This window comes from Sceloporus occidentalis, unplaced genomic scaffold (genome assembly GCF_023333645.1).
Source record: "Sceloporus occidentalis isolate IW3139 unplaced genomic scaffold, rSceOcc1.0.p SCAF_20, whole genome shotgun sequence".
Lineage (NCBI taxonomy): Eukaryota > Metazoa > Chordata > Lepidosauria > Squamata > Phrynosomatidae > Sceloporus > Sceloporus occidentalis.
Window position 1 is genome coordinate 15,105,605 of NW_028317000.1, and position 15,361 is coordinate 15,120,965.

The window sequence follows — 15,361 nt, forward strand, 5'->3', positions numbered from 1 at the left end:
ACTGATGCACGAAAATCCACCATGCGCCGGTGGCTCTGGATGGCGTTCGCCCTTTTTCCGCTGCCAGGTGAGTCAGAAGCAGATTTTCAAAGAGGGTTTTCCATAAAGCCTTCCAGCAAACAATCCTTCCATGGGGCCGAGAAAGAGCGGACGGCGCATGGCGGCGCATGGGGAGCCGCCACGCAAGCGAGCGCGTGATGCAAAAATGGACTTTATTTTTATAGCATGGGGAAGCTTAACATAGAACGGGGATTTTTGTTTCAATCGGGGTCATGAAAAGTACAAACATCAGAACGGACGTAGAGCCCAATGGATGGAGAAGGATGGCCGCTGGGACTTCTAGTTTCCATTCCCAGCTTCTGAGCATTAGATGGAAAAAGGAAGTGTCCAGAAAAGTATCTTGGGCCACATTCCCATTTACAAATAAATCGGTTTGCGATCTGGATCAATGGATCGATTTGACAGCGGAGTGTAAATATTCCAATTGAATATATTTTATTAAATATTAAAATTAATGATAATAATAATAATAATAGAATAAATAATATTAAAATATTATTGAAATATTAAATATATTCTATTAAATATTCCAATTAAATATATTCTATTAAATATTATTAAAGCAATAATAAATAATAATATTAAAATATAATTGAAATATTAAATCTATTCTATTAAATATTCCAATTAAATCTATTCTATTAAATATTATTAAAACAATATTAATAATAATATTAAAATATCATAAAATATTAAGTATATTCTATTAAATATTCCAATTAAATCTATTCTATTAAATATTATGAAAACAATATTAATAATAAATAAACAATAATATTAAAATATAATTAAAATATTATTGAAATATGAAAAATATTCTATTAAATATTCTGTTCTGTCCTATCTTATCCACTTCTGGTTCACATTCACGAATGAATCGGTTCAAAATGGGCCATGGATGCACAGTTTTTGGGTCTGACCTTCCAGGCTTCCAGTGGTTTCTGGGCGCTGCGCAAACCCGTAACCCACAAAAGATTAATTGCTTTCAACGTTTTCCCCCTTATCAGCTTCCTCCAAACGCGGCCATGAAACAGCAAAACCAGTAGTAATCTCCCACTCGAATGTCGGTGGGTTTTGCCATTTTGCAATTGGGAAATAAGCAAAATTTTAAAATATATTTTATTAAATATTCTAATTAAATATATTCTATTAAATATTATTAAAATTAATAATAACAACAATAAAATATAATAATATTAATATAAATAAAGAATAATATTAAAATATTATGAAAATATTAAATATATTCTATAAAATATGCCAATAAAATATATTCTATTAAATAATAATAATAATAATACTCATAATAAAATATTATTATTAAAATATTATTAATTTATTATTAAATTTTAAAATACATTTTATTAAATATTTGAATTGTATTCTATTAAATATAATTAAAATATTAATAATAATAAAATATAATAATATTAACAATAATATTAAAATATCATTAAATATTATTAAAATATTAAATATATTCTATTAAATATTCCAATTAAATATATTTTATTATTATTAAAATATTATTAAAATTAATAATAATATAGTAATACAATAATATTAAATATTATTAAAATATGAACTATATTCTATTAAATATTATTAAAATATTATAAAATAATAATAATAAACAATATTAACAATAAATTTTATTGAAATATAAAATATATTCTATTAAATATTATTAAAATAATAATAATGAAATATTATCATTAAAATATTATCAATTTATTATTAAATTCTTAATTACAGTTTATAAATATTCTAATTATATTCTATTAAATATTAAAATATTATTAAAATAATAATAATTATTATATAGTAATAATAAAATAAATAATTAATATTAAGTATATTCTATTAAATATTCCAATTAAATATATTCTAGTCAATATTATTAAAATATTATTTAAATACTATTAAACTAATAACAACAACAACAACAATGTATGACTGATTTTCTCTTGGACTATTTTTGAATAAGATCCATGCCCAATGTTATTATCCTTTAGATTGTACGCCACAACGGCGCCCTCTTGTGGACATCCAGGGCACTGCAGCCTCTTGGGCTTCCTACCAACTCCTTTGTCTTTCTCATCAACCTCTGTCCTGGAGCGCCATCTGGTGGCCACAATATAGATCGGCATAGATCGATCCAGAGGGACAGGGGCCGAAGTGCGCCTTTTTAAGCCACCGGAGGGCGCCCGAGAGAGAGAGAGAGAGAGAGGAATGAGCCGCTTGGAACCTGATAGCCAGCAACGCTCCCTTTCGGCCACCAGAGGGCACTCGAGGGCATTGAAGGCTAAAGGGCTTTGCGCTAAAGCCTCAAACGGACCGAAGTGCTCCCTTTTAGCCACAGGAGGGCGCCCGAGAGAGAGCCAGGGAGATCTGTCCAGCTGTAAGGCTTTCCAGCAGCATTAGCATCACTGGAGGATGGAGAGAAGGACACTGGGAAACAGCCTCCTTTTGTCAAGACCACTGGCCTTGGGAACCCAAAGGCTCCTATCCTGTCCTATTCTATTAAATATTCCAATTAAATATATCTATTAAATATTATTAAACTACTATTAAACTAAAATAATAATAATCATCATCATCAATATCAAAATATTACTGAAATATTATTGAAATATTAAATATATTATAATAAATATTCCAATTAAATATATTCTATTAAATATTATTAAAATATTACTAAACTAATAATAATAATAATAATAATAAACAATAATATTAAACTATTATTGAAATATTAAATCTATTCTACTAAATATTATTAAAATATAATAATAATAATAATAATAATAATAATACCAATGCCCCAGTGATCTGTCACCGAGTGTTGATGAATGCCTAGTCACCTCTACTCTGGTTATTTTTAATAATAATGATGATGATGATAATGATGATGGTGATGATGATGATTTTAATAATATTTTAATAATATTTAATAGAATATATTTAATTGGAATATTTAATCTTACTCCAAAACAGTCCAAGAGCAAATCGGTCATTCGAAAAAAGGAAGGCCAAGCAAGACATTGGCGTTTGCGCCGACAAAGGCTTGTCTTTGGGGACCGAGTGCGATTTCCAAGGCGATGCTAAATTTGGAAAACGAAAAGTGCTTTCCGATACGATACGCGTGCTTTCATTGCATGCGCTATCTCTGGCTGGCGCATGGGGCAGAGACGGGCGCAAGTGGCACCGATGCCAGCCTCTGCGAATGGCCTCTGGTCCCAAGGGAGCCAGTCTTCAAAGAGAGAAGCTAATGAAGCTTTTTGCTCCATGCAAATCCCAACCAAGTCCTCTCCTATCTCCCAAAGCTCTTTTTCTCTATGGATAATTCGGAGGAGGACATGGCAAGGAATATATGTCCAAGAGCTCTCTATAATAATAATAATGTTTATTTTATTTTAATGCCCAAAAAAGGATCCAAGGTGGCTTGCAATACAAAAGAACATTAAAACAATGTTTTGGCTCCTCTGCCTGATGATGATGATGAATGTAAATTTGGAGCCAAAGGTGCAAGCCCTGAATCTCCCAAACCAACCCAGGAGCCAAGAATCCTGAGCCCCTTTTGGCCTGAGAATAATGGGCCTGCAACGCTCCCTTTCCGCCACCAGAGGGCGCCCCAGGACAGGGAGTCATCATAATGCTAAGCATTGGGCCGCAGTGCGCTTTTTGCGCCACAGGAGGGCGCCCGAGAGAGAGCCAGGAAGGAGAGCGCAAAAGCGCCTGAGAGCCGGAGCGGAATGACGCTGAGCTCGCAATGGCGCTTTCGCCTTCCTGCTCCTACTCCCAAAATGGCGGCGGCTGCAGAGCCCTTCGGGGCCTTGGAGGAGGACACTTCCCATCATCCCCAGAAAGCGGGGGGACGCCCCCTGGAGACCCAGCTCAAACGCTTTGGAATGAAATTACCATCATCCTCTGGTCTTCAGGGGCGGGGGCGGCCATGTTTTCCCAGAGAGGAGGGTGATGGGAATTGTAGTCCAAAAGCCATGCCTAGGGATCTTGTAGTCAAGCACACAGACACAGACCCGAGCAGCTCAGGGTTCAGGGGGAGCAGCAGGCCTCTTGAACTCCCCATCATCCCCAGCCATGCAGAGGCCCTTGGCCCCCTCCCTCAAGCTCCTTTCTGGAAAGCCCAGCATCCCTCCGGGGTGATGATGGGAATTGTAGTCCACAGCTAAAGAGTCTCTGCACTCGCGAAGGGCGCCAGCAGCAGCAAACCCATCATCCTTCTTCCCTCTTGTCCTGGAGAAGAAGGGGAGCCCTGAGTGCCAGGGAGGGGTCTCTGGTCGATCGGAAGGCTGCAGTGCCCTGAGTGGCCACCGGAGGGCGCCCTTGTACTAGGAATGCTAGTCTTTATGATTAGTCTATGGGGACTCAGGACGTTTTCCCATTGGCTCCCCAAAATTAAAATAGCCTAATTAAAACAATGTAATGTTAAATACAACACAAATATTATCTAATAAGAATAATAAATATATGTTGTTTTCATGCCCAAAAAAGAGACTCAAGGCAGCTTGCAATATAAAAGCACATGTTAAATACAAAACAAATATTATATAAATATAATAAGAATAAGAATAAGAATTTTGGGCACAAAAATAAAATAAAATATTATTGTTGTTGTTTATTATTGTTGTTACTATTATAATATACACACATACACACATATATAAATCCCATGAATTTATATATGGTGCTGGAATCTGGGCTGGGATTCTGGGAGTTGTAGTTGCAGAGGAGAGCAAGGAGCCCCTTGGGTTCCCAAGGGGAAAGGAGGAGTAGTGGTCAGTGGGCTTTCCAAAAAGAGGCTCTTTCCCAGGGTCCCTCTGTGCAACCTCCATTGAGGTCAATGCTGCTAGAAAACCTTACAGCTGGACGGAGGAAGAGGAAAGAAATAGCCTTTGGCTTTGCCAAGCGAGGGATCCATGACCCCATCTTTTCCATCTCTCTCCTCTCCTTTTGTCTTTTTGCGCAGTGTTTCTGTCCGAAGACCCCAAACAGCCCTCCGAGGCGGACCCAACAAAGTCCCTCCGAGAAACGAAAAACGGGGTTGTCAACCAGACAGAGACGCTGCAAGAAATGGGTAAAATGGGGGTGACCTCGAATTCGAGCCAAGCGCCGGATCAAGGTCCGGATGCCATCGCAACGACGCCTTTTCGCCAAACCGTTGCAGAGAGCGTCACCGAATATAAGACCCGTAAGTGTCAGACGCAGAGAAATTAAAAGGAAAACTAGGTAGAGTCATTACGAATTTTTCACACTGCGATCCATAGAAGAAATGTTCATCCGTTCAAAATAATAAAACCCTCAAATTGTCCAGTTTGTGCGATAGATTAAGCCGCAAAATTAATCCAGTTTGACACCGCTTTAACCTCCGCGGTGCCATTCCTACGGAAACCTGGGGGTTTGCGGTTTGTCGCGGTGGCGCCAGAAGGAGAAATGTCTCGCGAAAGGAAAGATCCAAAACCCTGCTGCATTGAACCATATTTATTTATAGGAGGATGAGATATGATGGTTTTTCTTTCTCCATTTCCTTCCCAAGGGCAGCTGGCCAAGCCCAGCATCACCGTCCGCTCCGTCAACGGGACGTGCAACGTCAGCGCCAACTGCATCGCCAATGGAGACGACGGAGACGTGCATTATCTCTGGTCACACACTGCGACCGACGTGGTCGTCTCCAAAAGCCCCGAATTATGGGTCACCCAGAAGCCCCCCGACGGCTCCTTGGACTTCGTTTGTACCGTGCGCAACGCAGCAAGTGAAAACGCCAGCGCCGTTTCGTTGAAGGATCACTGCCACGGTGAGTTGAAGACGAACGCCAAATGCTCATTTGTGCAAAATTAAAACGTATGCAAGATTTGCTCCACCCTGGAACTATTTTTAAAGTCGAGGTATTGACTCAAGATCAGCCGATCTGCGCAGTCATCGACCGCGTTTCTTCGGGATTTCTGCGTTTCCCCATTCCCACCATCTTGAAGCCTAGAAACTTGCCTTGTCACGTCGCCTGCAGAACTTAGACCCAGCCATTTAAATCCCACTGAGTTTTGCAAGGCGCACTTTTAGAGAAGCGCGCATAGAAGCGCACCGTGTATATTTGCAAACGTACAATGAATATTGCGAAATATTCAGGAAGCGTTAAAAGCATTGCGAGTTTAAAAGGTTAAAACGGTCACGAGTGTTTTAACTTTCTAAATGTCGCAATTGGTTGTGTCTTTAATTTTGTATTTATACAAATACGTTTTTGAAAACTGCGCAGTTTTGGAAGACTTTTGCAGAGTAGGAAGGAAGGCAATGGCTACAATTACCGATGATGATGATGATGATGATGATGATGATGATAGCACCATCTAGTGGGGAAGACCGGATATGACTCCCGTTCTTTATCCAACTTTTCATTAATTAAAAGCTCATCATCTTCCCCACTGAAATTAATCTGGACAGGATCACTTTGGAGCAATGCAGAACAGTTGAATACATCATATGTAGATGTTCAGTTTGCTTTCCCTTTGCCTTCCAACCCTTGGTTTTATTAATATAACAATCGCAGCCTTGTTCTGTCCTCAAAGTCAGTATTTTTGCACCAAATTAGATTATTTTCAGCTGAAAAACTGTGTATATTTGTATTATAATATAATTTCTAATCCGTCTTCTTCCTCCGCAGACCCATCTTCCCTGAGTCAAGGGGCCTCTGGGTCTTTTTATGCCAAGTATTTGACCCCTCCGTTGGTGGTCCTTGTGCTGCTCTTCGCCCTTTTCTTCATGTACAGAAGAAAAAGAGGAATCGGTAAGGATTTTCATGGTTTTCATCAGGGAAACAGTGTTTTGGAAGGTCCATGAAACTCTCCCCTCCTACTTCAAGAAATGCGCGTCCCAAATATTTTGGATGCCCTGATGCAGAACCTGAACTCAGGACCAGAGGCCACCATTGAGACACAATATAGAGAAACATAAGAGTTTCCAATTGGGAAAGAAGTCAGGCAAGGCTGTTTAACTCTGAGGATATGATTTGGAAAATGGGAAGGAGGCATGGGTCCCATTGCGCATCAGCCCCGTTGTGCTTTAGGTCCCATTGTGCATCAGTCACATCATGCAATGGTCCTATTGTGCATCAGTCACATCATGCAATGGTCCCATTGTGCATCAGTCACATCATGCAATGGTCCTATTGTGCATCAGTCACATCATGCAATGGTCCCATTGTGCATCAGTGCCATTGTGCTTTGGGTCCCATTGCATATTGGTCCCATTGTGCATCAGTCTTGTTGTGCATTGGTCCTGATCCACATCGATCCCTTTCCCCATTCTCCCTACATAGCAATGTTAACATCAACCCATGAATACTGGATGCAGACATTCCAGAACAGCCCAATTCTCATTCTGGCAGATGTACAGTCCATCCACAAAAATGCAGGTCCTCAAGTGAATTTCATCTTCTGTGTTTAATGCTCTTCCTTTTCCGTTTTTTGGGGCCTAGGAACCCGTAGCAGGACAGTCTCCATCAACGAATCTTCAGGTAGGAGGATACGCAAGTGGCGCAATCCATTGAGAGCGGGATGCTATGGGTGATGCTGCTGAGGGTTAGGAAACTCAGGTCCAAATCTGACCCTCTAGGAGTCCCAATGTGGGGTCCTCCTGAGGGTCCTCCGATGGATGCACACCCCTTTCCTACACCATCATGGGGTCTTGCGTCCCCAAGAACCCCAGATTTGGGTCCGGTCCCAAGTCTGGGAGACATTCCTCCCCTTTGACCAAAGTGGCACCTTGAGATGGGCATCCAGCTCAAGCATCTTTGCAAAGGTTCCCACCTGGCAGAGAGAAGATGCTCAGGTCTGAGAACTAGATGTCAAAACACTGATGATCTCCAACTCTGGTTTTCAGATTCGGACGAAGAGGGCTGTCCCCATTCGGCCGGAACAGTGCGCCCAAACATGCCCCCAGAGGTAACTTTGGTTTTCTCACTGACACTATTGTGTCTCTTTTTGGAGACGGGGGACAACTCTAGGACAGTGGTTCCCAACCTTTGGTCCTCCGTTTGTTTTGGACTCCAGATCCAGGATAGTCAAGACTTATGGGAACTGAAGTCCAAAACATCTGGAGGGCCAAAGGTTGAGGACATCTAGGACGCCTTTTTTGGAGAAACCTAGAGTAACTTTAGTGAGAAGGGGAACTGGGGCAAACACCAAAAGCATAAGAAACTGGACTTGATTTCTTAAAAAGTAACTTTTCTCCCTCTAAGCCCTTCTCTTCCCTTCCCATCCTAGGCCTTCAAGCCAATCCCCGAAGAAAATTTGCAAACGATGGAAGCGCTGAACAGTGGCGACAGCAATGAAATCCTGGATCTCCAGGATCCGCACTCGAGACAGACCTGATCACAGCTTCGGTTCTGGTTTGGCTCTGCTTCACATTGGTCCTCTGTGGAAACTTGGAGGGCCACGTTTCCCAACTTTCTTTATGGCCCTTGCATTTTATCAAATATCAAAATATATCTCGAAAGGGATGTAGCTGGACTGCAAGTCCCATTGGCCCTCAACCAGTGTGAGGAATAATGGGAACTCAGTCTGGCATTTGGATGAATTGATCACAATCCGTGAATGTTTTTGTATTGATTCTAGTTGTGGCCTGGAGTTTGTTTTGGGGCGGATTTTTAAGCTGGTTAGGAACTGCAGTCCATTATTATTAGTAGTAGTAGTAGTACTACTACTAGTAGTATGTTTAATAAAGGAAACCCACTTACAAACAGTACTCCAATGGAGAAACGATCCTGCATTGATCCTCCATAGCAAACCTCTTTGGCCAATAAAGGAAGAAAGGAGCGGAAAGGTTTAAGGAAAGAAATCCCTCCGAAAGAAAAGCAAATGAGGAAAAATAAAGTTCTAAAAGATGTTCCTTTTATTTATTATTATTATCATTATTTTTTTAGAAAAACAAAATTGTAGTTTTTCCTCCTATTTTTACGGCGCGGGGGAAAGAAATAAAAAAACCCTTCCTAACGTTTTAATCGTAACGTTTTTGCGTAACGCTTAGTACCACTGCAAACTGTAAAAACCAAACGATATATATATATATATATATATATATATATATATATATATATAAAAAGAAACAACCCAACTTTACACTTTACAACTTTCTACAAAGCATGCACAAGGCATTGGTCCTCCCTTTGTTTTTTCCCCTCCCAAATTTAAGTCTTTGTTTTTATTTCTAGGGAATATTTTCCTAAATTCAGGGTGTGTTTGTGCGCATGTGTGTGCATGTGCGTTTCAAGGTGTTATCATTTTAATCCCCCTCCCCAAAAAAGATGTGTTTTGTGTGGTTGCAATGATGCAAAACCGTATGGTTTGTTTGCAATGACTTGAAACAGTGGGAACCCCGCAAACAGACATAAGGACGGATTAAACGAAGAGTTTGGCATCATCTAGACTGCAGAATTAATGTAGTTTGACACCAGTTTAATTGCCATGGCTCCATCCTAAGGAATCCTGGGATTTGTAGTTTGTTGTTGCAGCACATCTCTCAGACAGAGAAGGCCAAAAACTACAAATCCCAGGACTCCATAGCAAGCTGCCCTCTCCAAGAACCGGACAAAAAAGTACACTTATATTCTCCTTTGCAAGGATGAATGCCTTGACTAGCCGGCAATTACAAAACCCTTCATAAGTGTATAAGTGTATAACCCACATTGCAGAAATAATCCATTTTGAAACTGCTTTAACTCAATGCTAGGGAACCCTGGGAACTGTAGTTTTGCCAGACACTTAGAGCCTTCTCTGTCAGAAACAGCTCTGGTGCCACAATAAATAAACTGTGACTCTTAGTTGTAGAACTTTTATACTACATGATGTATATCCCCTTAGCACTGAGTCAAGGCAGTTAAAGCGGTCTCAAACTGGATTATTTCTGCAGTGTGTTTTGGAGCAAAGTGTGCAGTCGGAGGACCCCAATTGTGTTGTTCTCACAAAGACAGCGGTGATGATGGAAGGAGGGAACGAGACAAAAAACGAGGAGAACCTTTTGCAAAAAACGTTGGAACCTCGCAGAAACTTCGCTCAAACAAACAGGGACATTATTGGACGCTCCTGCGGTTTCATTCCGCTTGTGCAAGAAACTGCTCCCGGAAAAGAGCTTCCCTACACACACAGACACACAAACACAGGCTTCGCACCCAAGTCTTAAGACGACACAACAGCCTTCAAGTCAATACGAGGCTCATATACCACAGGGACTCGAACCAAAGGCCGGTTCGGGTCGTTCGAAGGACTGCGATTATGTACAACCCAACGGATCCCTTTCCAAAGTACGGAGATGATCATTTGCATTTGTAAAAAATGTCACCGTTTAAGAAACTTTCCTTTTTAAAGAAAGGAAAACCACCGCAAGTCGGACAAAGATATGCCCGAAATAGGATGTTTTGGTGCCAGACTCGCAAAACCAAGGAAGGGTCCGCTGGCATGATATAAGATGTCTTTGAAAAATAGCAGCTACCATCAGACGTTTCTTTCTTTCTTTCTTTCTTTCTCTTTCTTTTACATATAATCTATCTATCTAAAAACGCTCCGCAAGGTTTTGTGCAAGTCCGGACGGCGCGTGCGGAGGACAAAACAGCGGCGTCAGGCGGCGTCTCGAAGGCCAGAACTGTTGAGGTTCGCTGGTTTTTTGAACATTCGCAAAAGGTTCCTCAAAACCCAACGGTAATTCGGAGTTGCTGGTGAAGAGTGTGAACGGAAGTAGCCCTTAAAAATTTGGCACCAAAATTGGACCGTTTTGCAACCAAGGCGAGGAAGGGAGGAGAGGGACCAGCCTTCCCAGATCATGTGCCTCCTTAGCGCCAAAGATGTCCCAAAAATTGGGATTTTGGAGGGTGGAAACCGGGAGAGAGAAGAAAGGGGCACTTCGAGGCATCTCACCCCATAACTGGCATTGAAGAGATTGAGTGGTCAACGGCGGGCGTCTCAAGACGCATAGAGATGACGCTGTAAACTCCAGGAAGGTCATTGTCACCCCAACATCCCAAACACGGCGCGCCAGGTCACTCCTCACAAGCGGAGGCGGCCCTCCGGCGTCGGAAGTCCCTCGCCCGCCCAAACCCGACGGCGGCAGCAGTTCACACCGACGTCTCCGACTGGAGCCGCATCACAAACTTGTGCGACTTGGGGTCCACAAACTCCTCCGAGAGCTTGAAGAAGGGGATCTTTTTGGTGCTCACTACCAGGCTGAAGTCGTGGCGCTTGAGGACAAAGACCACCCCGTCCTTCAAGCCGTTGGTGACGGGCTCCTCACTGACCAACGTCCACTGCTTGGCCAGCCAGCGGTCCTTGTGGTACTGGATGGTGGGGCCAGCCGCCAGGTAGCGCTCAAGGAAGGCCTGCGGGGAAGGAAGAGGAAAGACGTCAGTAGAGAGATGCTCAGCCATGGAATCAATTGTCTACCTTTCTGAATACGTTTTCTTCTCCATCACCCTTATCCTCCTTGTTGCTCTTCTCTGGACCTAAGCACCAACTTAGTAAAGATATAGGTATAAGATATAGAAGGAGAGGCTTGTGCAGGTCCAGAGAAGGGCAACCGGGATGATAAGAAAGACGGAGAACAAAACATATGAGGAAAGGTTGAAGGAGTTGGGCATGTTCAGCTTGGTGGAGAGAAGACGGAGAGGTGGCAGGACTGACCTTTTTGAACATCCCTTTCATAGAAAGGAGGGGATCGATTTGTTCTCTGCTGCCCTAGACAGTAGGACCAGGTCTAATGGTCTGAAGTTACAGGAGAGTAGATTTCAATTGAACATTAGAAGGAACTTCTTGACCGTAAGAGCGGTTCGGCAATGAACCGAATCCCTAGAGAGGTGTTGGAGTCTCCTACAGACGTCTCCAAAAAGAGGCCAGACAACTCTGTGCCGGAAGTCCGACACTGATGGCCTCTGGAGACCTCCTTCCAACTCTAGGATTCGATGAAGAACTGTCCCCAATGGCACAGTGTTATGGACCCACGGCAGCAAATGGACCCCAAGGGCTTTCTCACAGACCCTGCCCTGCTTCCGATCCCCCCGCATCCCACGGCCGTGGTCCTACCTTGGGTGTCATGTCGTGGGTGATGCAGAACTCCAGGTGCTGGAGGATGCTCTCCATGGTGTGGTAGGGCTGCTGCTTGGTGGTCCGCAGGTACTTCTGCATGGCCCGGGCCATAGAGGCAAAGATGGCCTGTGCCGCCTCCCGGGGGTCCATGATCTCCCGCGGGTTCTTCTGGTCCTCCTCCTGGAGCCGCTTGATGTGGGTGAAGGCCTCCTCCACGGCTACCACCAACCTGCCGGGGGCAAGAGGGACCCCACCATGGTCAAATGGTACATCGCCAACCCTTGTCCCCGTCCCTCCATCCCAAAAAACACAACAGGAAATCTGCAGGTCTGAGCATGAACCGAGTCTTTGGCACCGATTCGGCTGAGCCAGGTGTGGTGGCACATGATGTTCACAGATGTTCCATCTGCCCAGGAACTGACGGCAGCTTTCCAAAATGTCTACCCTTGATCACCCTTGGCATAAGCATTGACCTGACTTGGCGTGAAGCAGCATCCTATATTCCTAAGAACAAAACCTAGCTTTGGTGTCAGGGCAGTCAGGAGAGGGAGAGAAACGAGTGCGAAACAGGGCATGACAGTGCCATGTACCAGTTTATCTCTCTCTTTCTTCTGGCTGGGATTTTCGATTGCCAAGATCTGGATTTAGGAGAGGGGCTCATGTAACTTTAAATTCCAAAAGCACATCATGGAGCCTCTGTCAAATGGGTCATCCTTTACTTTCTTATCTGGGCAATAATCATTTCAGATTGCGTGGGAAATGCATGTTTGAACATTCCTCTGTTTTAAAAAACAAACATGGTTTCCCACATATTATTGGCATTGCTATTACTGGTTGAGTCTCCCTGATCTGGAATTGCAAAATATGAAATCAACAACTTTTTGAGCCACGTTACCTGAACTTTGTCTGCAAGGCTAAAGGGAGATGTGAGAATCTGTGAAATGGCGTGATTTGTGCCAAGCACTATGCTTGGTTTCCCACCATTTCGCATATCCTTGTGTCTCTCTCCAGCCTCATAATATCCCATTACGTTCATGCAAACACAGGTAGTCCAAAATCCAACAAAATCCAAAACAAGGAACCCTTCTGGTCCCAAGCATTTTGGAGAAGGGAGATTCAACTTGTACTTAAATATATTATTTTGGAGGAACGTTGCCAGTTTGTTCCTTTGCCCCAGAACAATAAGTGCCCACCTGTTGGCATCCGTTGAATGGTAGACCCATTCAATCCAATGCTGAATGGTGAGTCAACCAATAGGTAAACCCCACTGAGTCAGTGCGTCTCCCAATAAGAGGATGTCTGGACCTACCTAGCCCTCCGCTTCCGCACCCGGCGCTCGTGTTCGGCCTCTTCGTAGTAATATTCGTTGTGGCTATTGTCTCTCCGCCTGGCGGCTGCAGCAATAACAGCTCGGGACTGGCTGGTCGAGTTGTTGGTTGTGTTTTCTGAAAGGAAGGAAGGTGGAGAAAGGGAAGCGAGGAGTCAAGACGGCCTTTTGGATTGTGCCCAAGGAGATCCAAAAGGGAGACGTGATGAGAGTGATGGGAAGGGACTTTATTTTGTACAACAGAGAACCCTGTTCTGAACTGGGAAAAGGTTACTGAACTGGGAAGAGAACCCTGTACTGAACTTGGGGCAACTTTCAGGAAAGCTTGGCTAGCCAAGGGTGGGAGATTGGGGAAGTTGTAGTCCAAAAAAGTGACATTTTCCATGAGTCAAAAATAGTGTGTGTGTCTGTTGGGGGGGATATTAATATTAACATTTTAGAAATAAAGCAGTTTGACCCCCATTCTCATCAAGGATAAGAAGACTGTGAGTTTTAAAACTGCTAGTATAAACACGTCGAGAGAGACAAAGCCGGGCACAAGAGACAACTCACCCTCGCCAAGCGAATACACCTTGAAACCGGACATTTTCTTGGAGAGAACCGACTTTGGCAGGTTGAGGAGGGCTGGGTTGTAGACGGGAAAGTCGTGATAGTAGTTCTCCAGGATCCACACCGCAACTCGTTGGATACTACCAGGAGAAGAAAAGAGGAATATAGTTGGAAGGGCTTGGTTAGCATAGGTTTTGTTATCATAGGTACGCCTGTACTTGGCATAGTGTAAATGTTTGCTCACACAAGCGTGCCAGAGTGCACTGCGGCACCAGGGATTGTGTGACAGATGCTCTCCTCCCAGATTCCCATTCTGCAATGGATTACGGGTGAGAGAGGGGCTACAACCAGAAGTACAGTCAGCCCTCCACATTTGCAGCTTTGATTAATGTTCTCTCTAGGAATCTCTACATCCTCCATCTCGACTTTATGGCCGATGTGTGCCAGACGTTGCACTAGAAGACCTAGCGATTACTAGAAAGAACACTTGACATTTGTAGATCCTCCAGCACAATTGTATGATCAACCTCCAGCAGATGTTGACCATAGAGTTGCACTGGAGGATCTAGAGATTTCTTAAGGGAACACTCCTCTAAGCATTTGTAGGTCCTCCATCCACGTTGCTCCTCACCTGAGGTGGCCGACGTTGTAGAACCGGCTGGCGCCGTCAGTGGACCGGACCACCTTGAGGGTGAAGTGGGGCTGGAGCTGCCTCAGTTCCAGCAGGACCACAGCCAGGTAGTGGACGAAAAGGAGGGCATCCACCAGGGAGACAGCGTACTGGACGATGCCCTGGTAGTTGGTGTCGCGCGAGTCAAGGATGCGGACGCCGTAGAAGAGCCAGTAGGAAACCACCAGCAGGAAGACCAGGACCATGAGGAGGGCGCGGAAGACGAAGATGCGGGGGAAGAAGGCCTTGGGGCGGCGGAAGAAGAGGGCCCAGCTGCCCAGGAGGAGGATGAGGAGCTTGAAGGCCACTGAGATGAAGAGCCCCTCGCAGGGGGTCCCGCAGGGCTCCAGCCGCTCCCCCCACAGCACCTGGGGCAGCAGCATGAAGGCCAAGGGGGTGAGGAAGGAGAGTAGGGCCAGCGCCCCCCCAAGCGAGACCCCCAGGTGCCGGGAGCAGTCCAGGTGGGCACTGTCCTCCATGTCCTTCGTGATGCGCGTGATGTCATCGTGGGAGATGCTGTGCTCAGAGGTCCCCGTCACCACCGTTGTCGTCTCCCCCCAGTTGTCATCCTGCCGGGGGAACAAGGGGGCAAGGGCCAGAGAGGAGAGGAGACACGTGAGGGGCAGCACCCTGCGAGGTTGCCCAGGTCGAACATCCTTTTTTTGGGCAGGA

The 15,361-nt window shown here is 44.0% G+C and overlaps 2 protein-coding genes across 3 annotated transcripts in view; one reads left to right on the forward strand and one right to left on the reverse strand.

The window, feature by feature from the left end:
* Nucleotides 1–9,058, forward strand: LOC149302167 (uncharacterized). The gene is made up of 7 exons (XM_089483362.1): nucleotides 1–67; nucleotides 5,051–5,272; nucleotides 5,618–5,875; nucleotides 6,737–6,859; nucleotides 7,550–7,588; nucleotides 7,954–8,015; nucleotides 8,337–9,058. Exons 1-7 carry the CDS (start codon nucleotides 22–24, stop codon nucleotides 8,442–8,444), a joined length of 858 nt encoding a protein of 285 aa, XP_089339488.1. The 5' UTR covers nucleotides 1–21; the 3' UTR covers nucleotides 8,445–9,058.
* Nucleotides 8,976–15,361, reverse strand: part of LOC149302168 (vang-like protein 2-A) — a 27,394-nt gene continuing 21,008 nt past the window's right edge. For both annotated transcript variants that reach the window (XM_089483359.1, XM_089483360.1), the window contains exons 5-9: nucleotides 14,651–15,258; nucleotides 14,023–14,159; nucleotides 13,453–13,588; nucleotides 12,141–12,372; nucleotides 8,976–11,440 (exon numbers count right to left, since the gene is read on the reverse strand). In XM_089483359.1, coding sequence (XP_089339485.1) covers nucleotides 11,180–11,440; nucleotides 12,141–12,372; nucleotides 13,453–13,588; nucleotides 14,023–14,159; nucleotides 14,651–15,258 — 1,374 coding nt within the window. In that variant the 3' untranslated portion in view covers nucleotides 8,976–11,179. The remainder of the gene's footprint in view (nucleotides 11,441–12,140; nucleotides 12,373–13,452; nucleotides 13,589–14,022; nucleotides 14,160–14,650; nucleotides 15,259–15,361) is intronic.

Bases quoted from the DNA above. Each gene is read 5' to 3' on its own strand.
- LOC149302167 (XM_089483362.1), top strand. From the start codon at position 22: ATGCGCCGGTGGCTCTGGATGGCGTTCGCCCTTTTTCCGCTGCCAG. The intron at 68-5,050 runs GTGAGTCAGAAG...CTTTTTGCGCAG, and splicing joins CGCCCTTTTTCCGCTGCCAG to TGTTTCTGTCCGAAGACCCC. The intron at 8,016-8,336 runs GTAACTTTGGTT...TTCCCATCCTAG, and splicing joins GCCCAAACATGCCCCCAGAG to GCCTTCAAGCCAATCCCCGA.